Source organism: Chenopodium album, chromosome 26 (genome assembly GCF_948465745.1).
Source record: "Chenopodium album chromosome 26, dcCheAlbu1.1, whole genome shotgun sequence".
NCBI classification, from domain to species: Eukaryota; Viridiplantae; Streptophyta; class Magnoliopsida; order Caryophyllales; family Amaranthaceae; genus Chenopodium; species Chenopodium album.
The window spans coordinates 2179503-2202322 of NC_137859.1; the positions used below are offsets into that span (position 1 = coordinate 2179503).

The window sequence follows — 22820 nt, forward strand, 5'->3', positions numbered from 1 at the left end:
TATAGATCAAATAAATTTTGTTGGTTTGCCAAACCTACATCTATCAATCTATCATTCAAAATGTTATTTTATATGTTTTTTAATAGTACTAGAATACAAAGTACTTCTCTTGTTACTTTTTAATTGCAAAGTTGGTACTCATATTTTCATACTCGTTCGTGCACATTTTATACTATTATTATATTTAATTAATAATTTTACTTAAACAAAAATAAGTTAAATTTTAATATTTTGATTTTTAAAAGTATATATTGAGAAAAATCAAGCAAAATTTTACATAACTATTATTTATTTCTAACGTAGAATAAATATTTTTTTTTTACATTACAATTAAAAAAAGACAAAACATTTTTTTTTTAAAAGATTACTTTGTTTGGGTCGAACAATTGCTAATTTTTGGGCCGCATATCATACCTCTATTTTCTCCCAACCTTTGGGCCGTCAAATTAGTTTCTGAAATTACTACTCTAATTTAAAGTTTACTGGTTGAATCGGCGACTAAAATGGTGGGTTTAAACGACGAAAATGGTTGCCGGGAAAATTCGCCGGACCTGATATTCCGGTGTTTAGTATCCTGTATTTCCGGCTTCATCACTCAATTTTCCCTACTTTTCATACCTTATTTCTTCCCGCAATTCTCTCTCCTAGTTCAATTCCTCCTCTCAGGTAATTTTGCCCCACTTTTATTAATAAGAAGCTCAGTCAATTTTTAGGGTTTTTGTAATTTTTTGATTGATTTTTAAAATTTATGTTTAATTATTCATTGCAGCTGCAGTTCTTGCAATTGCTATTGGATTAAGCCAGTCTATTAAGCGTTTGCTAAGAGTTCATGCTTCAGCCCCGGCTTTTGTATTTTTTCATATGATCTTCTTTTGGATTGTTTATATCAGCGTGATTAGACAAGGTAATTTTGATTAATTGCACTTTGAATATGTGATTTGTATTTGGTTGAGACAATTTAATTAATAATTGGGAAGAGTATTGTTGTTGATGATTAGGTTTTTATATGATTTGCATAATTGGGTGAAATTTAACTAGTCTTTCTGCTTGATTATCAGAATTAAGTTTAGTTCGTTCGCGGGTTGTAATGAGACATTGAGACTATTATTCTCTCCCATTTTGAAAAGTTAACAAATGATTTATTGCATAATCAGTTTTACCTTGATAAATGATAATGATACTTAGAGCTGTCAATTCGGGTATTCAACTCGGGTTTAGGTCGGGTCAAATAAGGTTTCGGGTTAAATCAAGATCAGGTTATGTCGGGTCAATCTAGCTTCAAATCAGGTTCAGGTTGGGTCAACTTCGTTTCAAGTTATAATGGGTCGTTCACCTTTTCGGATATAGATCGGGTTCAATTGAGTTAAAATCAGATCGGGTTCAATTTCAGGTTCGGGCTGTGTTGAGTCGGGTTTGGATGGGTTAACAAGATGGTACATTCACGTTCAGGTTAGTGTTGAGTCGGGTTCTGGTTCAAGTTCAATTCTAATAAATATCGATGTGGCCAAGTTGAACTATATAATTACGCCTTTCATAATTTGATTAAGCACCATCAAGATTTTATTAAACCTATATACGAGTAATATAGAACAAAAGTTATACTCCCTCTGTTTTTAAATACTTGCTCCACTTTCCGTTTCCGGCCGTTTTTAATACCTGCCCCATTTCCTTTTTAGGAAAACTTTTACAATATATAATTCATTTTTCATACCAAGTGGACCCAATATAATACTCTTTGTCCTCCAATTCTTCCACTACTTTTGCATTTTACAATTTTTTATTCTTCCAACTATCCCACTACCTCCTTATTTTATTACTTTCTTCGATTTCTCCTAAAACTCCGCGCATGGAAAATGGAGCAAGTATTTAAAAACGGAGGGAGTATAAGCTGAAAAAAAGATTTTATTAGATCGGATTGAGGGTTTACAGATTTATACCAGTATATAAGCTGAATAAAAGGTAAATAAAATTTTATTGAACCTTCCATGACTCGGTTTCATGTTTTAATTAGGTCGGGTACTAGTTTAGGTTCGGATTGTTTTCGGGTCGGATTAAATCGGTTGACGGTTATTATCAGGTCGGGGCACGTTCGCAGGTCATAAAGTATTGGATCAAATGAGTTTTCGGTTAAAATTAGGTTAGGTCTCTAGTTTCACCCCATCGTTCGAGTATAGGCTGAGTTCAAATATTTGTCCGTCAAGGTCGGAAATCGAGTCGGGTCAGTTTTTGACAGCTCTAGCTATAATCCACATTATTTTAAGAAATTTTGAGGTTTCGAGGCCCGGTGCCAAAAAGTGTTGAGACCCTAGGGGATATATCTTGGGGTCATATAATGCTGTTTGAAACCATATATGATCATTATATGTTGTCATAAACGTACGTGGTAGGCTTGAATTTATGAAATCAATGCAAGTTGTAAACGGGTAAAATGACCGTCTAAGGGTATATTAGATGGTTAAACCGACCCAATTGGACACTCGGAGAGTATTAAAGACCATGGTAAACATCTCGGCAATTTTTATTTCCGGACGTAAAAAGGTCAAAAAATTACAAAATTAATTTTTTTAGGAAATTTTGAGGTTTGGTGGCCTAGTAGCGAAAAGCCTTGAGACCCTAAGAGATACATCTCGGGGTCATATAATGCCGTTTGAAACCATATATGATCATTATATGTTGTCATAAACGTCCTAGGTAGGCTTGAGTTTACTAAATCGATGCAAGTTGCGAACTAGTAAAATGACCGTTTCAGGACATATTGGATGGTTCTACCAATCCAATTGGACACTCGGAGGGTATTAGGAAGCATGGTAAACATCTCGGCAATTTTTATTTCCGGACGAAAAAAGGTAAAAAAATTACTAAATCGAAGGCTATATCCACACTTTTTGAGGAAATTTTGAGGATTTAGGGCCCGGTGGCGAAAAGTGTTGAGACCCTTAGGGGGATATATCTCATTGTCATATTATGTCGTTTGAAACCATATATGAACATTATATGTTGTCATAAACGTCCGTGGTAGGCTTGAGTTTACGAAATCATTACAAGTTGTGAACGGGTAACATGACTGTTTAAGGGCATATTGGAGGGTTCTACTGATCCAGTTGGACTCCTGGAGGATATTAAGGACCAAGGTCAACATCTCGGCAATTTTTATTTTCGGGCGAAAAAAAGTCAAAAAATTACAAAATTGAATAATCCATGCTTTTCGATGAAATTTTGAGGTTTTAGATCCCGGTGGTGAAAAGCCTTGAGACTCCTAAGGGTACATCTCGAGGTCATATAATGTCGTTTGAAACCATATATGATCATCATATGTAGTCATTAACGTCCGTGGTAGACTGTTAGGCTTGAGTTTACGATATCACTTCAAGTTGTGAATGAGTAAGATGACCGTTTAAGGGCATATTGGATGATACCGACCCAATTGGACTCCTGGAGGGTATTCGAGACTATAATAAACATCTCGGCAATTTTTATATCCGGACGAAAAATTGTAAAAAAATTACAAAATTGAAGGCTATTAGAGACCATAATAATCCACGCTTTTTGAGGAAATTTTGAGGTTTCGAGGCCCGCTGGTGAAAAGTGTTGAGACCCTAAGGTATATATCTCAGGGTCGAATAATGCCGTTTGAAATCATATATGATCATTATATGTTGTCATAAAAGTACGTGGTAGGCTTGAGTTTACGAAATCATTGTAAGTTGTGAACGAGTAAAATGACCGTGTAAGGGCATATTGGTCGGTTCCACCGACCCAATTTGACTCCCGGAGAATGTTAGAGAAATGGTAAACATCTCGGCAATTTTATTTCTGGGCGAAAAAAGGTAAAAAAAATACAAAATTGAAGGCTATAATCCACACTTTTTAAGAAATTTTGGAGGTTTCGGAGCCTGGTGGCGAAAAGCCTTGAAACCCATAGGGATAGATTTCGGGGTTATATTATGCCGTTTGAAACCACTTATGATTATTATATTTTGTCATAAACGCCGTGGTAGGCATGAATTTACGAAATCACAGCAATTTGTGAACGGGTAAAATGACCGTTTAAGACATATTGTATGGTTCCATCGGCACTACCGGAGGGTATTAAGGACAATGGTAAACATCTTGGTAATTTTTATTTCCGGGCGAAAAAAGGTTAAAAATTAAAAAATTGAAGGCTATAATCCACGCTTTTTTAGCAAATTTTGAGGTTTAGGGGCGTGTGGCGAAAAGCCTTGAGACCCCAAGGGATACATCTCGGGGTCATATAATGCCGTTTGAAACCATATATGATCATTATATGTTGTCATAAACGTCCGTGGTAAGCTTGAGTTTACAAAATCAGTGCAAGTTGCAAACGCGTAAAATGACCGTTTAACGGCATATTGGTTGGTTCCGCCGACCCAATTGGACTCTTGGAGGGTATTAGGGACCTTGGTAAACATCTCAGCAATTTTTATTTTTGGGCGAAAAAAGGTATAAAATTACAATATTGAAGGTTATAATCTACGCTTTTTTAGAAAATTTTGAGTTTTAGGGGCATGTGGCGAAAAGTCTTGAGACCCTAAGGGATGCATCTCGGTGTCATATTATGCCGTTTGAAACCACATATGATCATTATATATTGTCATATACGTCCGTGGTAGGCTTAAGTTTACTAAATCATTGTAAGTTGTGAACGGGTAAAATGACCGTTTAAGGGCATATTGGTCGGTTCCACCGACCTAATTTGACTCCCGGAGGATATTAGGGACCATGGTAAACATCTCGGACATTTTTATTTCCGGGCGAAAAAAGGTAAAAAAAATACAAAATTGAAGGCTGTAATCCACACTTTTTGAGAAATTTTGAGGTCTCGGAGCCCGGTGGTGAAAAGCCTTGAAACCCAAAGGGATAGATATCAAGGTTATATTATGCCGTTTGAAACAACATATGATCATTATACGTTCTCATAAACGTCCGTGGTAGGCTTGACTACTGCTTGAGTTTACGAAATCACTGCAAGTTGTGAACGGGTAAAATGACCGTTTAAGGGCATATTGGCCGGTTCCACCGACCCAATTTGACTCCCGGAGAATATTAGGGACCATGGTAAACATTTTGGTAATTTCTATTTATGGGCAAAAAAAGGTTAAAATCATGTCTCGGGTTAAATTAGGATCTGGTTATGTCGGGTCAATCTAGCCTCATATTAGGTTCAAGTTCGGGTCGAGTCAATTTGAGTTGAGAAATTCTGGGTCGTTCACCTTTTCAGATATATGTCGGGTTAAATTCGAGCCAAATTCAGATCGGATTCAATTCCAGGTTCGAGTTGTGTGTGGGTCAGGTTTGAGTGGTTGATATATGGTACATTCGGGTTCGTGTTAGTGTTGAGTTGGGTTTTGGTTCAAGTTCAATTCTAATAAATGTCTATGTGCTCAAGTTGAACCTATATAATTACGCCTTCCATATAATTTGATTAGCTTTATCAAGATTTTATTAAACCTATATATGAGTAATAGAAAACAAAAGGTATACAAGCTGAATCGGATTGTGGGTTTACAGATTTGTACCAGTATATAAGTTGAACAAAAGACATATAAATTTTATTAAACCTTCCATGACTCAGGTACAAAATCTGGTTGGGTACTAGTTCGGGTACAAATTATTGTTGGGTCGGATTAAATCGGTTGACGGTTACTCTCAGGTCGGGAGCAGGTTCGGGTTCAAGTCAAAAAGTATTGGATCAAATCGGTTGTCGGTTAACGTATGGTCAAGTTCAGGTCGGGTTATAGGTCACTAGTTTCACCCCGTTGTCCGGGTATAAGTTGGGTTCAGATCATTGCCGGTTCAGGTCGAATTCTCGGGTTGGGTCAATTTTTGACAGCTCTAGATACTATTATTCTCTCCCATTTCAAATCAAGTACTCGTATCATTTATGGCTATGCACACGTATTAGTTATTTACAAGGTTTTTGTCTTTTTTTTTTTTTTTTTTTTTATTGTTATGTTTTTTTTTTTTTTTTTGTAAATTGGACTGATTATGCAACAGAGAGTAAATAATTATGCTGACACCTCAAACCTCAAAACCTGGTTTGGTACTTTTGTGTTCGATGCTAGGTAGTATTCTAATGTTGCTTACCATTGGAGCTTGTTTTGAGGCCTGGTTTATCACATTGTTCAGAAATAGGTATTGCATGTTCATTTGAACCATAATAATCGGTGCAAATGTAAATGTGTTAAATCTCTTAAGGTTTGTCTTCTTTTGATCATCATTTGGCTTTTGGTTTGTTTGGTTTGCAGCTGTTTCAATTCCATCAAATGTTGTATTCAATGCAGAGCTAGCAATTCTTCTTATTGGTTTTTTTAGGTGAATTTATTTATCACTCTTTTACTTTTGAAGCACCACTGATGTGCTCCTCACACTAGCAAATACTTGCTTGGCTTCAGGATCTTAACAAGTGATCCTGGTTTTGTTCGCCATGACTCTCCCAGTTTAGTTGAGGGTTCAAATACAGAAGATGGGTATCATCTGGAGGTTGTGAATTAGAAACAAGTTAAACAACACTTATTGTTCTGGAAATAGTATGCTTAATTGACTTGATGTCGAATGTTTACAGGAAGTATCATCTACAGCAAGAGGCCTAAGCTTGCACAACTCAAGTGAAATGGTAAATTTACATATGCCATATGCTGTTTGAGGGCTATTATGCCTCATGTAAATACTTTCTGCTACTTATATATGTTATCCTAGTGTCTTCGACCCATGTCTTTTGTTCATATACAAAATTGACCATTAAGAATGTAAAATTCAGTCCTTTTTACGTCTCTGGATTTCAATTGCAAATTTAAGATCAACCTTGACTTTAGGTCTTAAACTATCATGTAAGGAGATGGTTCATGTTGCCTTTTTCCCTTTTTAGACTTCGTTATCTTCAAGAAGGACGCGCTATTGTAGGATTTGCAAAGCCTATGTTATTGGATTTGATCACCATTGCCCTGCTTTTGGAAACTGCATAGGTAACAACAGAGCCATGAGTTTAAAAATTAGACCTTAAACATGCTGCTCTAAATTTAATGACATTTTGCACTACACTAGATTTTGTATATTTAGGGGTGTATGCATCATTTTTTTCCTACTTGTTTTTGCTTCAGCTTCAGAAATCAGAATATTTGTCTGATCATCTACTTGTCTGCAGGCCAGAGGAATCATAAGCTTTTCATGTCACTTTTAATTATATTCATAATGATCGAGGCCTCCTATACAATGCTTACTTATCAGTGTAAGCTTTATTTTCTTTTTGAATGATTTTCTTAATCTGTTGCATAATCTCTTTGCCTCTCTCAATAGAATTAACATGTAAGTGTTAAAGGACTTAGATGGCTTAGCGCTGAATTCCATATTTCCATTTGGTATTTTGATCCCTATACAATTTTTTTCATTTCTATTCGTCTACAACTAATAGTCCCCCCCCCCCCCCCTCCCTCCAATATTAAGTACTGAGCATAGTTTGCCTGGATTTCAGGGATCAACAGAAATCTGATCTTGACAGAAAGGGGCTCCAAGGTATATCTTTCATTGTTTCCGACTGTTTAGGGGATCTTATGTATTTTAAATCATCTAGGTATAACTGGAACTTCAGGGCAGGTATTGTCCCTGACGTTTTATTGACATGTTCATCTAATGTAGCTTTGTTTGTGGAATTTTCTTTCGTTGCAGATTCAATACAGCTTGGTCATGAGCACGATGAACTTTTCTTTGCTTCAAGTGCTTTGGCAGGTTTGTACGGTTCATGGAGAATAGTGGATTCAGTGACGGGAAATGAATTGAATTACTCATGATTAACTCTGATTATAATACAGGTGGCTTTTTTTGCATGGCATGTATATTGTGTTTGCTTCAATATAAGAACTGAAGAATGGGTAAGTTTTGTACGTAACATCTGGACCAATAAGTAGACATCTTATCATAAGCACAACAGCATAACTTAAAAAGTAAAAAATTGTTGTATTCGTGGTAAAAAGATTAAAATTCGAAAGACTTGCTTGGAATTTAGCACTTTAGCAGAGAGCTGACACTTTACATGGAAGAGATTTGGTAAATGAACTGGCTTAATTGTTTTTGTAGTTTGCTAACATGTCTATAATTTGCATGCTCTTGTGTTTGTAGATAAATTGGAGAAGATACCCAGAGTTCCATGTCATTGTTCAGCCTACACCAGGTAGTTTCAAAAAGTTTAAGCTTCTTGGTCTGTTCTGCGAGTTCTCTCTCCTGCTTCCATTCGATGATGTAATTCTTGTCTTCATACATACATCATACTCCGTATCTGCCTAATGTAATTATTATGCTATGAAATAGATCAATCTTTGTCAGATACGAGGTTCAAGAATCCGTATAATAAGGGACTTTTCTGCAACTTGAAGGAGTTTTTGCTGAGTTGAGATCAATGGCTCACTACTCATAGAGTTTCTTAGGTAAGTTACATCCTGTACTGGTTAAGTGCCCTGACAATGGTTTTGATTGTGGATATTTCAGACCTTAAGTCTTCAAATTGAATTCTGTCTAGTTGTATGTGTTGAGGTTATGTCTGAGGTCCCTATAACTCTGCTGCCAAAGAATTCTCATGAATATATTATTGTTAATGGGTCAATTGTAGACTTGTGGATTCTCATATATGTATGACACAAAATTGAAAATTCTACATTTATTTAGTTAGCCATCTCTCTGGATCATCTTGTTGTCTGTTTTAGATGTCCTGGTATTTCTGTATTCATAGCTAGTGCCTTTTATGGTTCTTTTGGCTAAATTCATTATGAGCCCAAATGTGAATTTGCTACTCATTTACACTATTGCATGTATTGCATTTTCATAAATGTTCGGATATATGTCATATATCTAATTCTCTAGCCACACTTCATACTGAATCTATTTATACCTGTATGTTTTCTATCTATTCTGAGTTTGTGGAATACTGGAGCTACTGCTATCTGCCCGACCTACATCCCTTCGTGTTTCCCATGGTCGTTTTTTGTGACCGTAATTTCCATGTACTCTATTATCCCTTCGTGTTTCCCATGGTCGTTTTTTGTGACCGTAATTTCCATGTACTCTATTATGATTATTGAATCTTTTCATTTATCTGGATTGTTATTTTGTAAGTTTTATTCTAAGATTCTCAAGACAATAAATTTTCCTTGGCCTATCGCCTTGGAGGCTTGGATCAATGGCTATTTGTTTCCAAATTATAATTGTTTGCAAGAATGCAAGTATTTAACTGCAATTGATAAACACAGAATTTAATTGCACAAAAACACCATCTTACATCAGTTAGGGAAACTTTGTTGGGATTAAATTTTCCGACCTTACTTGTTAACCTCATTATGAGTTGCATCACTACCCCTTCTATATCTATTTTGTGGAATGGAGAAATCACGGATAATTTCACTCCCTCGAGAGGAATTAGGCAAGGCGATCCCCTCTCCTCTTACATTTTTGTTCTATGTCTTGAAAGATTGTCTTTAATGATTGAACAAAGGGTGGGAGAGGGTCTTTGGGAACCAATTAAAATTGATCATGATGTTTGTGTGTCTCACCTCTTTTATGCCGATGATGTGTTCCTCTTTGCTAGAGCGTCGGTTGAAAATGTTAGGACTATTAAGGATGTTCTCCTTGAGTTTGGTAATAAATCCGGATTGTTTATTAGTCCTACCAAATCTAAGGTTATATTTCCCCCCAAAATGTGCTTGTCTCTCAAAAGTACCATTCTTAGTGTCTCCAATGTTAAGGGTGCTCCCTCTTTTGGTAAATATTTGGGTGTGAATATTAGTCCCAATAGACTTAGAATTAAGGACTATAGTGACCTTTTGAATAAAACTAAAAATAGAATAAAGGGTTGGCAAGCTAAACTCCTTAATATGGCCGGAAGATGTACTTTAATCAAGTCCGTTCTCAACTCTTACCCCCTATATGCCATGCAAACTACACTTCTTCCTAATACCATTCTTAATGATTTAGAGAGGAGTTGTAGAAGATTCCTTTGGAACAAAGTCGATAAAACTCGCTACTTGCCTAGAACTAGTTGGGAAAAGGTTTTTTTACCCTTAGGACTAGGTGGGCTAGGTATGCATAATTTAAAAAATTGGAACCTTGCGTTTATGGCTAAACTTGGGTGGAGAATTTTACATGAACCGGACAAATTATGGGTTAGAATCCTTCGTGCTAGGTATTTTAAAAGATCTTCCTTTCTAAATACCATCCCTAGTGCTAAGGATTCTCCTCTTTGGAGGGACATTCTTAAAGGGAAGGACTTACTAGTGAAGGGTATTTCTTATAGGATCGGCAATGGAAAGGATATTTGTCTATGGTACCATCATTGGGTGGGGGATAAACCCATCTACTTGGTTATTGATAAACCCATTCCTAATTACATGGCTCATTGGGGGGTTAATTATATCATTGATAATGGGAAGTGGAATACTAGTAGAATAAAACATATCATTCCGGATTTTCTTTGCAAACTCATTGAGAGCATTCCCCTTCCAACGGTGGCTTCGGTTGAGGACACTCTTTGTTGGGGCATAGAGACTAATGGTCAGTTTTCAATCCGAAGTGCCTATAAGCTAGCTTCTAATTTTGTCAACCACCCTTCTTTTCCCCATATTAACTGGAAAAAACTTTGGCATATTACAATTCTCTTTAAGTACAAAATGTTGGTTTGGAACATAGGTCATCAAATATTACCCACGGCCACAGTTCTAGCTGCAAGAATAGAAAATTTTGAGTCAATGTGTACTAGATGTAGTCTAGATTTGGAGACCCACCTTCACTTGTTTAGAGATTGCATTAACTCTAGGACTTTATGGTCTAGAATTTTCACTTTAAACAAAATGGACAAGGAGTTCAACTACAACACTTTTTTCAACATTAATTGGGAAGGATGGATGAGTTACAATCTAAACGTGAGTGCTACTTGGAGAGTTACTTTCACAGTTGCTTTGTGGCATCTATGGAAGGCTCGTAATTATGCGAATTTCAGCGTGCCATATATCATCCCATTACTTTGTTTTTAAAGTATAAGCTGGATTTGGCTACCACTCTTAACATTTTTCAGGGAAAAGGAAGGATTCCTGCAATCTTAAGAGAAACCAGGTGGCAAAGACCAAGGGGAACATGCATTAAAATTAACACTGATGGGGCTTGGCGCAAGAATGGCCACACAGCAGGTGCAGGAGCAGTTGCAAGACTCTCTGATGGTACCTGGTTTTTTGGTAAATCTTGGAATGTTGCAGCTAGTGATTCTTGCCAGGTGGAGCTTATGGCAATGAGAGGGGGTATGCAAATGGCGGTGGATGCCCAGCTCGAGGAGGTAACCATCGAAACCGATGCACTATCCCTCAAGAAGACCATTGAGAATGTTGCTAATTATGGCACACATGAATTAGCAGTCATACTAATGGATATGCAGGCCTTGCTTGATAAGGGATGCTCTTTTAACTTCAATTATGTGCCTCGTGAAGCTAATAGAGCCGCTCATAATCTTGCTAAAAACGCCCTTGAAACTGGCAGTCTAGCCATGGCAATGGGAGTAGAAAGTGGAGCAAAGTTCTTTGATGTGGTGCCTAGCTTTGCAAAGGAAGTCTATGAAGATGACCTCACTGGAAGCACCTAGTATTAACTCCAAGATTGGCTGGTTTATGGAAATCCTGAAGACTCTTAATCACAATCTGATTTTATGTAATGCTCTTTGGTTTCGAACTGTAGGGTGTTTAACTTGGTTTTTTGTTTGTTCACTTATTATCAGAAGCCTTAATGGGCTTAAGGGGCTAAGTGTTTATGTGCTTAGAGACCCCAATTTTGTATCGTTGACCATCTTAATTAATTAAGTTTCTCCTTTTCCCCTAAAAAAAAAAAAACATCACAGGGGTTCCCTTCCAAACAAGCAAATTACCTAGACATAACAACAAACTTATTCAATCGAAATGACAGTAATTATCATTGAGCACACTTCTGACAGATTGAGACCTTTTTAAGCAGAAGAGATGTCGATACTCTTGACCTCAGGTTTCTTCTCTTCCACCTTTGGAATAGTCACAGTGAGCACTCCATTTTCCAAGTTAGCCTTAACCTCATCCATCTTTGTGTTTTCAGGTAGTCTGAAGCGGCGAAGGAACTTCCCACTGCTCCTCTCAACACGATGCCACTTGTCGTTCTTCTCTTCTTGCTCCTTGCTTCTTTCTCCACTTATCTGCAGGATCCTGCCTTCTTCGACCTCAACTTTCACTTCTTCCTTCTTCAGACCAGGAAGATCAACCTTGAAAACATGTGATTCTGGTGTTTCCTTCCAATCAACCCTTGTGCTTGCAAACTGGGATGTTTCGTGAGCTGAGCTGGGTACATTGGCAAGGGCCGAAGTGAGAATGCCATCAAATGGATCCCAAGTGTCTAGGGAAAATGGATCAAAGACGTTGGTTTTTCGGTTACCAAAGAAGCTTGGAATAAGCGACATTTTTGGAGGATTGTTTGAGCTGTGCACAGGTGATTGAGGGTTTACTGAATTGAGATTGGATTGAACTTCTTTAGAGTATTTTCTGTGTTGATGTTAGAACTGGAAGTGCATTGCATATATTTATACATGATTGTAATGAGATATCTCGGAGTTTCTGGGCATTTCCTCCAATAGTTTAATACTATGATGTTTTTGTTAAATCAGTATCGAGGGACCCAGATAGTGTAGCTCTGATTTCTACAATCTTCTGAAAGCTTCTTTATCCCTAATTCATTATGATTATGGTTTCCTGTATCCTGTTCTACAACATTCTACGACCTTGCAGACCTGAAAACAGAAGAAAAAAACAAACTAATTCACTACCTTATAATGCATAAAAAAAACAATACAGTAGATGATTCAAATCTGGAATGGACCAAAAGTTTATCTAAAATATAAGTTTTCTTTGTAAAAACAAGATTAAAAATGACGTCCCATGTTTTTTCATACACAGTCTGCAGTATAATACACAAAATCGGAGCGATTTAGGAGGTGTCAGGAGCTAGTGTTGGAATTTCATAGAACACTACGGGATGAATCCCGAGATCATATAATATTATGTGGACCCATATAGGACCATTATCCTGCAACGTAAAGGCCCCGTGAGAACTTATAGCCAATACAAGAGGCATGTACGAACACTGGTAAAATGAAAATTTAAAGCCAAATTGGATGGTTCCATCCACTCAATTAAACTCTCGGAGGGTATTAGGGACCATGGTAAACATCTTGACAATTTTTATTTCAGAGCGGAAAAAAGTCAAAAAAATTACAAAATTGAAAGCTATATAATCCACAGTTTTTGATGAATTTTTGAGGTTTCGGGGCCCGGTGATTTCATAATCTTAAGCCTACCACGGACGTTTATGACAACATATAATGATCATATATGGTTTCAAACGACATTATATAAACCTCAGATGTATCCCATAGGGTTTCAAGATTTTTCGCCACCGAGCCCCGAAACCTCAAATTTTCCTCAAAAAGCGTGGATTATAGCCTTCAATTTTGTAATTTTTGACCTTGTGTCAACCGAAAATAAAAATTGCCGAGATGTTTACTATGGTCAATATTATCCTTTGGGAGTTCAATTGGGTCGGTGGAACCATCCAATATGCCCCCAAACGGTCATTTAGGGTTTCGTAAACTCAAGCCAACCACAGACGTTTAGGACAACATATAATGATCATATGTGGTTTCAAACGGCATTATATAACCCGAGATGTATCCCTTAAGGTTTCAAGGCTTTTCGCCATCGGGCCCCAAACTTCAAATTTTGCTTAAAAAACGTGGATTATACCCTTCAATTTTGTAATTTTTTGACCTTTTTTCGACCGGAAATAAAAATTGCTGAGATATTTACTATGGTCCTTAATATCCTCCAAGAGTCGAATTGGGTGGTTGGAACCATCCAATATGGCCTTAAACAGTCATTTTACCCATTCACAACTTGAAGTGATTATTTTGAAGTTTGTGACCTTTTTTTGATCGGGAATAAAAATTGCCGTGATGTTTACCATGGTCCCAAATATCCTCAGAGAGTCAAATTTGGTCGGTGGAACCATCCAATATGCACTTAAACATACGGTCATTTTATCCGTTCACAACTTGAAGTGATTTCGTAAACTCAAGCCTACAACGAACGTTTAAGACAACACATAATGATCATATATGGTTACAAACGGCATTATATAACCCCGAGATGTATCCCTTAAGGTTTTAAAGCTTTTCGCTACCGGGCCCCGAAACCTCAAATTTTCCTTAAAAAGCGTGGATTATAGCCTTAAATTTTGTAATTTTTTGACGTTATTTTGACCGAAAATAAAAATTGCCGAGATGGTTACCATGGTCCTTAATATCTTTCGGGAGTCCAATTGGGACGGTACAACCATCCAATATGCACTGAAACGGTCATTTCACCCATTCACAACTTGAAGTGATGTCGTAAACTCAAGCCTACCACATTGTTTAGAACAACATATAATGATCATATATGGTTTCAAACGGCATTATATAACCCCGATGTATCCCTTAAGGTTTCAAGGTTTTTCACCACCATAATTTTTTGACCTTTTTTCGACCGGAAATAAAAATTTTCGAGATGTTTACCATGGTCCCTAATATCCTCTAGGAGTCAAATTGGTTAGGTGGAACCATCCAATATGGCCTTAAACAATCATTTTACCCGTTCACAATTTGAAGTGATTTCTTAAACTAAAGCCTACCACGGACGTTTAGGACAACGTATGATGATCATTTATGATTTCAAACGGTATTATTTAACCCCAAGATGTACCTCTTAGGGTTTCAAGGCTTTTCGCCACCAGGCCCCGAAACCTCAAATTTTCCTCAAAAAGCGTGGATTATAGCCTTCAATTTTGTAATTTTTTGACGTTTTTCGATCGTAATTAAAAATTGCCGAGCTGTTTACCATATTCCCTAATATCCTCCGGGAGTCAAATTGGGTCGGTGGAACCATCCTATATGGCCTTAAACAATCATTTTGTAGGAGTTTATAGGTACTACGTAGCGGAAATAACATGAATTATATTCATAAAGCACCTAAACCAAGGATCATTGCATAACACATAAAGAACACATAATTGTACCTTTGAAGCGTGATTCCATGTGCGATCGAGCAAGAACAAGGGGAGATAAAGAACCTCAAGTGTGATTCCTCTACTTGGTCCACGGGCATGGATTAAGACCTCCACTAATGCTAGTTAGTTGCAATTGAACCCTTCAATTAACCTTCTACGGAGAGGAGAGACATACTAACCAAGAACCACCACGATAACCACCCCACACGCCACCAAGGGGTGGCCGGCCGTACGGACGTGAGGGGAGGATGAGGGCCGTGAGTTGGAGAGAGGATTAGGGTTTTGGGATTGGTTGCCTTGATGTCAAAATCTACTGTAAGTTGATTATGACTTCTTACATCCAACCCTTCCAATTCATGATTAGTTAATTGCTCATGAGACCATTAATGGGCCTCTTACTTGCTTAACCCAATACTCTTGTGTGTGACCTCATAGGATCCATTCTAGAGGGCCTTGGACTATTTGACTAGTCCAAAGATCATCTCTCATAGTCTAGCAACAGAGGATGACGCCCCAATAGAATGAACTTATTATCTCCATAATAGTGATCCTTGATATATCTAGTAATTGCACTTATCGAAGACACAATTCCTTCACATTTTACCCGTTCACAACTTGAAGTGATTTCGTAAACTCAAGCGTACCACGGACGTTTAGGACAACATATAATGATCTTATACGATTTCAAACGGCATTATATAACCCCGAGATGTATCCATTAAAGTTTCAAGGCTTTTCGCCACTGGGTCCCGAAACCTCAAATTTTCCTTAAAAAGCGTGGATTATATCCTTCAATTTCGCAATTTTTTGACCTTTTTTCGACCGGAAATAAAAATTGCCGAGATGTTTACCATGGTCCCTGATATCCTTTAAGAGTCAAATTGCGTCGTTGGAACCGTCCAAGATGGCCTTAAACAATCATTTTACCCGTTCACAACTTGAAATGATTTCGTAAACTCAAGCCTACCACGGACGTTTAGGACAACATGTAATGATCATATATGATTTCAAACGGCATTATATAACACCGAGATGTATCCCTTAGGGTTTCAAAGCTTTTCACCACCGGGCCCTGAAACCTCAAATTTTCCTCAAAAAGCGTGGATTATATAACCTTCAATTTTGTAATTTTTTGACCTTTTTTAGACCGGGAATAAAAATTTCCGTGATGTTTACCATGGTCCCTAATATCCTCGGTAAGTCAAATTGGGTCGGTGGAACCATCCAATATGCACTTAAACATTCATTTTACCCGTTCACAACTTGAAGTGATTTCGTAATTAAACTCAAGCTTACCACGAACGTTTAGGACAACATATAATGATCATATAAGGTTTCAAACGGCATTATATAACCCCTAGATGTATCACTTAAGGTTTCAAGGCTTTTCGCCACCGGGCCCTGAAACCTTAAATTTTCCTCAAAAAATGTGGATTATAGCCTTCAATTTTGTTATTTTTTGACGTTTTTTCGACCGTAAATAAAAATGGCTGAGCTGTTTACCATGGTCCCTAATATTCCCCAGGAGTCAAATTGCGTCGTTGGAACCATCCAAGATGGCCTTTAACAATCATTTTACCCGTTCACAACTTGAAGTGATTTCGTAAATTTAAGCCTACCACGAACGTTTAGGACAACATATAATGATCATATATGATTTCAAACGACATTATATAACCCCGAGTTGTATCTCTTAGGGTTTCAAGGCTTTTCGCCACCGGGCCCCGAAACCTCAAATTTTTCTCAAAAAGCGTGGATTATAGCTTTCAATTTTGTAATTTTTTGATCTTTTTTCGACCGTAAATAAAAATTGCTGAGCTGTTTACCATGGTCCCTAATATCCCCCGGGAGTGAAATTGCGTCATTGGAACCAACCAAGATGGCCTTAAACAATCATTTTACCCGTTCACAACTTGAAGTGATTTCGTAAACTCAAGCCTACCACGAACGTTTAGGACAACAGATAATGACCATATATGATTTAAAACGGCATTTTATAACACCGAGATGTATCCCTTAAGGTTTCAAAGCTTTTCGCCACCGGGCCCCGAAACCTCAAATTTTCCTCAAAAAGCGTGGATTATAACCTTCAATTTTGTAATTTTTTAACCTTTTTTAGATCGGGAATAAAAATTGCCGTGATGTTTACCGAGGTCCATAATATTATCTAGGAGTAAAATTGGGTCAGTGGAACCATCCAATATGGCCTTAAACAGTCATTTTACCCGTTCACAACTTGAAATGATTTCGTAAACTCAAGCCTACTACGGACGTTTAGGATAACATATAATGATCATATATGATTCCAAACGGCATTATATAACCCCAAGATGTATCCCTTAGGGTTTCAAGGCTTTTCGCCACTGGGCCCGAAACCTCAAATTTTCCTCAAAAAGCGTGGGTTATAGCCTTGAATTTTGTAATTTTTTGACATTTTTTCGACCGGGAATAAAAATTGTCGAGTGTTTACCATTCACTAATATCCTCCGGGAGTCAAATTGGGTATGTGAAACCATCCAATATGGCCTTAAACAATCATTTTACCCATTCACAACTTGAAATGATTTCGTAAACTCAATCGTACCACGGACGTTTAGGACAACATATAATGATCATATATGGTTTCAAGCGACATTATATAACCCCGAGATGAATCCCTTAAGGTTTTAAGGCTTTTCGCTACCAGGCCCCGAAACCTCAAATTTTCCTTAAAAAAGCGTGGATTATCCTTCTATTTTGCAATTTTTTTGACCATTTTTCGACCGAAAATAAAAATTGTCGAGATGTTTACCATGGTCCCTAATATCCTCCAGGAGTCAAATTGGGTCAGTGGAACCATCCAATATAGCCTAAAATAGTCATTTTACCCGTTCACAACTTGAAATGATTTCGTAAACTCAAGCCTACTATGGACTTTAGGACAACTTATAATGATCATATATTATTTCAAACAGTATTATATAACCCCAAGATGTATCCCTTAGGGTTTCAAGGCTTTTCACCACCAGGTCCGAAACCTCAAATTTTCCTCAAAAAGCCTGGATTATAGCCTTCCATTTTGTAATTTTTTGACGTTTTTTCGACCGGGAATAAAAATTGCCGAGTTGTTTACCATAGTCCCTAATATCCTCCGGGAGTCAAATTGGATATGTGAAACCATCCAATATGACCTTAAACAATCATTTTACCCATTCACAACTTGAATTGATTTCGAAAACTCAATCGTACCACGGACGTTTATGACAACATATAATGATCATATATGGTTTTAAACGACATTACATAACCCCGAGATGAATCCTTTAAGGTTTTAATGCTTTTCGCCACCAGGCCCCGAAACCTCAAATTTTCCTTAAAAACCGTGGATTATATCCTTCAATTTTGCAATTTTTTTGACCATTTTTCGACCGGAAATAAAAATTGCCGAGATGTTTACCATGATCCCTAATATCCTCTAGGAGTCAAATTGCGTTGTTGGAACCATCCAAGATGGCCTTAAACAATCATTTTATCCGTTCACAACTTGAAGTGATTTCGTAAACTCAATCCTACACGGACGTTTAGGACAACATATAATGATCATATATGATTTAAAACGGCATTTTATAACACCGATATGTATCCCTTAAGGTTTCAAAGTTTTTCGCCACCGGGCCCTGAAACCTCAAATTTTCCTCAAAAAGCGTGGATTATAACCATCAATTTTGTAATTTTTTGACCTATTTTAGACCGGGAATAAAAATTGCCGTGATGTTTACCATGGTCCCTAATATCCTCTAGGAGTCAAATTGGGTCAGTGGAACCATCCAAAATGGCCTTAAACAGTCATTTTACCCGTTCATAACTTGATATGATTTCGTAAACTCAAGCCAACTACGGACGTTTAGGACAACTTATAATGATCATATATGATTTCAAACGGCATTATATAACCCCAAGATGTATCCCTTAGGGTTTCAAGGCTTTTTGCCACCGGGGGCCCGAAACCTCAAATTTTCCTCAAAAAGCGTGGATTATAGCCTTCAATTTTGTAATTTTTTGACGTTTTTTCGACCGGGAATAAAAATTGCCGAGTTGTTTACAATAGTCCCTAATATCCTCCGGGAGTCAAATTGGGTATGTGAAACCATCCAATATGGTCTTAAACAATCATTTTACCCATTCACAACTTGAAATGATTTCGTGAACTCAATCGTACCACGGACGTTTAGGACAACATATAATGATCATATATGGTTTCAAACGGAATTATATACCCCCGAGATGAATCCCTTAAGGTTTTAAGGCTTTTCGCCACCAGGCCCCTAAACCTCAAATTTTCCTTATAAACCGTGGATTATATCCTTCAATTTTGCAATTTTTTTTACCATTTTTCGAACGGAAAATAAAAATTGCCGAGATGTTTACATGGTCCATAATATCCTCTAGGAGTCAAATTGCGTTGTTGGAACCATCCAATATGGCCTTAAACAATCATTTTACCCGTTCACAACTTGAAGTGATTTCGTAAATTTAAGCCTACCACGAACGTTTAGGACAACATATAATGATCATATATGATTTCAAATGACATTATATAACCCCGAGTTGTATCTTTTAGGGTTTCAAGGCTTTTCGCCACCGGGCCCCGAAACCTCAATTTTCCTCAAAAAGCGTGGATTATAGCCTTCAATTTTGTAATTTTTTGATCTTTTTTCGACCGTAAATAAAAATTGCTGAGATGTTTACCATTTTCCCTAATATCCCCCGTGAGTCAAATTGCGTCGTTGGAACCATCCAAGATGGCCTTAAACAATCATTTTACCCGTTCACAACTTGAAGTGATTTCGTAAATTCAAGCCTACCACGGACGTTTTGGACAACATATAATGATCATATATGATTTCAAACGGCATTTTATAACACCGAGATGTATCCCTTAAGGTTTCAAAGTTTTTTTGCCACCGGGCCCCGAAACCTCAAATTTTCCTCAAAAAGCGTGGATTATAACCATCAATTTTGTAATTTTTTGACCTTTTTTAGACCGGGAATAAAAATTGCCGTGATGTTTACCATGGTCCCTAATATTCTCTAGGAGTCAAATTGGGTCAGTGGAACCATCCAAAATGGCCTTAAACAGTCATTTTACCCGTTCATAACTTGATATGATTTCGTAAACTCAAGCCAACTACGGACGTTTAGGACAACTTATAATGATCATATATGATTTCAAACGGCATTATATAACCCCAAGATGTATCCCTTAGGGTTTCAAGGCTTTTTGCCACCGGGGGCCCGAAACCTCAAATTTTCCTCAAAAAGCGTGGATTATAGCCTTCAATTTTGTAATTTTTTGACGTTTTTTCGACCGGGAATAAAAATTGCCGAGTTGTTTACAATAGTCCCTAATATCCTCCGGGAGTCAAATTGGGTATGTGAAACCATCCAATATGGTCTTAAACAATCATTTTACCCATTCACAACTTGAAATGATTCCGTGAACTCAATCGTACCACGGACGTTTAGGACAACATATAATGATCATATATGGTTTCAAACGGAATTATATACCCCCGAGATGAATCCCTTAAGGTTTTAAGGCTTTTCGCCACCAGGCCCCTAAACCTCAAATTTTCCTTAAAAACCGTGGATTATATCCTTCAATTTTGCAATTTTTTTTACCATTTTTCGAACGGAAAATAAAAATTGCCGAGATGTTTACCATGGTCCAGAATATTCTCTAGGAGTCAAATTGCGTTGTTGGAACCATCCAATATGGCCTTAAACAATCATTTTACCCGTTCTCAACTTGAAGTGATTTCGTAAATTTAAGCCTACCACGAACGTTTAGGACAACATATAATGATCATATATGATTTCAAATGACATTATATAACCCCGAGTTGTATCTTTTAGGGTTTCAAGGCTTTTCGCCACCGGGCCCCGAAACCTCAAATTTTCCTCAAAAAGCGTGGATTATAGCCTTCAATTTTGTAATTTTTTGATCTTTTTTCGACCGTAAATAAAAATTGCTGAGATGTTTACCATTTTCCCTAATATCCCCCGTGAGTCAAATTGCGTCGTTGGAACCATCCAAGATGGCCTTAAACAATCATTTTACCCGTTCACAACTTGAAGTGATTTCGTAAATTCAAGCCTACCACGGACGTTTTGGACAACATATAATGATCATATATGATTTCAAACGGCATTTTATAACACCGAGATGTATCCCTTAAGGTTTCAAAGTTTTTTTGCCACCGGGCCCCGAAACCTCAAATTTTCCTCAAAAAGCGTGGATTATAACCTTCAATTTTGTAATTTTTTGATCTTTTCTCGACCGTAAATAAAAATTGCTGAGCTGTTTACCATGGTCCCTAATATCCCCCGGGAGTGAAATTGCGTCGTTGGAACCATCCAAGATGGCCTTAAACAATCATTTTACCCGTTCACAACTTGAAATGATTTCGTAAACTCAAGCCTACTACGGACGTTTAGGACAACATATAATGATCATATATGATTTCTATCGGCATTATATAACCCCAAGATGTGTCCCTTAGGGTTTCAAGGCTTTTCGCCACCGGGCCCGAAACCTCAAATTTTCCTCAAAAAGCGTGGATTATAGCCTTCAATTTTGTAATTTTTTTACCTTTTTTCGACCTGGAATAAAAATTGCCGGGAATAAAAGCTGAACTGATTAGAGCTGAACTGAACTTATTGGAGTTGAACTAAATTGAAATTAAGTAAATGTGAACAGGGCCTAAGAGTACCCATGAATGTTTTTTATTTATTATTAATTTTTTTTAGCCTTGAACTCCATATTTGTACGGAGTATAAGACAAATAATACTTTTTTTTTTTTTTTTGAGGGGAATAAGACAAATAATACTTAAGAGAAAGGCCTAATGTTCACAAATTGTTCTTTAGGAGTATTATATACTTGTACTGAATGTACTCGTACAAGTTTACTCCATAATTGCATCAAAAAACAAGTTTACTCCATAATGTTCAATTCCCAAATCAAAAATTACGATCCAAAACTCTATCTCTTTTATTACTATGTTAGATCCTGATGCACAGTTTTTCAACCTTTGTCACGAAATATCAATTTAAAATCTATTTTTTTATTTTATTACAAATCAAACTACTTAAAATATTTTTTTTTAATATCTTTTTTGAATACATATTATATTGCTTTCTTCTATTTTGAACCTTGATGACATTATTTTTATTTCAAAAGTAATTACTAATATAGGAATTTATTTATGCAAATATATGGTTAGATATTTAAGTTTATAAATATAATATTCTATGATTTTTTTTTTCTAAATTTTGGAATTAAATATTTTGCGTATATTTTTTATCAATTTTTAAAAAGTTTTTTTTTTACAAACAAAAAAAATATACTAAGGACACATCAGAAGACGACACGTGTCATTGCTGGTGTGTCTTATTGATTGATTGATTGATTGACTTGATATTGTGAAAGAAGACTTTCTTTTAAGTCTTTATTATTATTATTATTATTATTATTATTATTATTATTATTATTATTATTATTATTATTATCATTATTTTTTTTGAAGACATTCCTTAGTCATTATTCATTAGGTAGCATCAATCTAATTCAATCCTTAATTATTATTAAAGTAAAATATTCTCTAGTATATATATTTTTTTTGAGGAAATTCTCTTGTACTAGTATTTTTTTTAAAATTAGGTATACAAATA

At 36.6% G+C, this 22820-nt stretch overlaps 2 protein-coding genes across 3 annotated transcripts; one reads left to right on the forward strand and one right to left on the reverse strand.

The window, feature by feature from the left end:
* Positions 1-441: 441 nt before the first annotated feature.
* Positions 442-11735, forward strand: LOC145616346 (uncharacterized). 2 transcript variants are annotated; one of them, XM_081671053.1, is made up of 13 exons: positions 442-666; positions 770-904; positions 6267-6333; positions 6414-6501; positions 6584-6634; positions 6887-6983; positions 7163-7246; positions 7490-7530; positions 7684-7743; positions 7827-7886; positions 8134-8185; positions 8323-8438; positions 11075-11735. In XM_081671053.1, the coding sequence occupies exons 1-12, from the start codon at positions 504-506 to the stop codon at positions 8403-8405; spliced, it is 981 nt and encodes a 326-aa protein (XP_081527179.1). In that variant the 5' UTR covers positions 442-503; the 3' UTR covers positions 8406-8438; positions 11075-11735. The 2 variants fall into 2 exon arrangements, with proteins under 2 accessions (XP_081527179.1, XP_081527178.1); XM_081671052.1 differs by having other exon boundaries at positions 8323-11735.
* A 184-nt stretch (positions 11736-11919) lies between these two features.
* LOC145616347 (17.4 kDa class I heat shock protein-like) lies at positions 11920-12469 on the reverse strand. The gene has a single exon (XM_081671055.1). The coding sequence runs from the start codon at positions 12467-12469 to the stop codon at positions 11990-11992; it is 480 nt and encodes a 159-aa protein (XP_081527181.1). The 3' UTR covers positions 11920-11989.
* Between the last annotated feature and the right edge of the window lie 10351 nt (positions 12470-22820).

Bases quoted from the DNA above. Each gene is read 5' to 3' on its own strand.
- LOC145616346 (XM_081671052.1), top strand. From the start codon at position 504: ATGGTGGGTTTAAACGACGAAAATGGTTGCCGGGAAAATTCGCCGGAC. The intron at 6,334-6,413 runs GTGAATTTATTT...GCTTGGCTTCAG, and splicing joins CTTCTTATTGGTTTTTTTAG to GATCTTAACAAGTGATCCTG. The intron at 7,744-7,826 runs GTTTGTACGGTT...ATTATAATACAG, and splicing joins TGCTTCAAGTGCTTTGGCAG to GTGGCTTTTTTTGCATGGCA.
- LOC145616347 (XM_081671055.1), bottom strand. From the start codon at position 12,469: ATGTCGCTTATTCCAAGCTTCTTTGGTAACCGAAAAACCAACGTCTTT.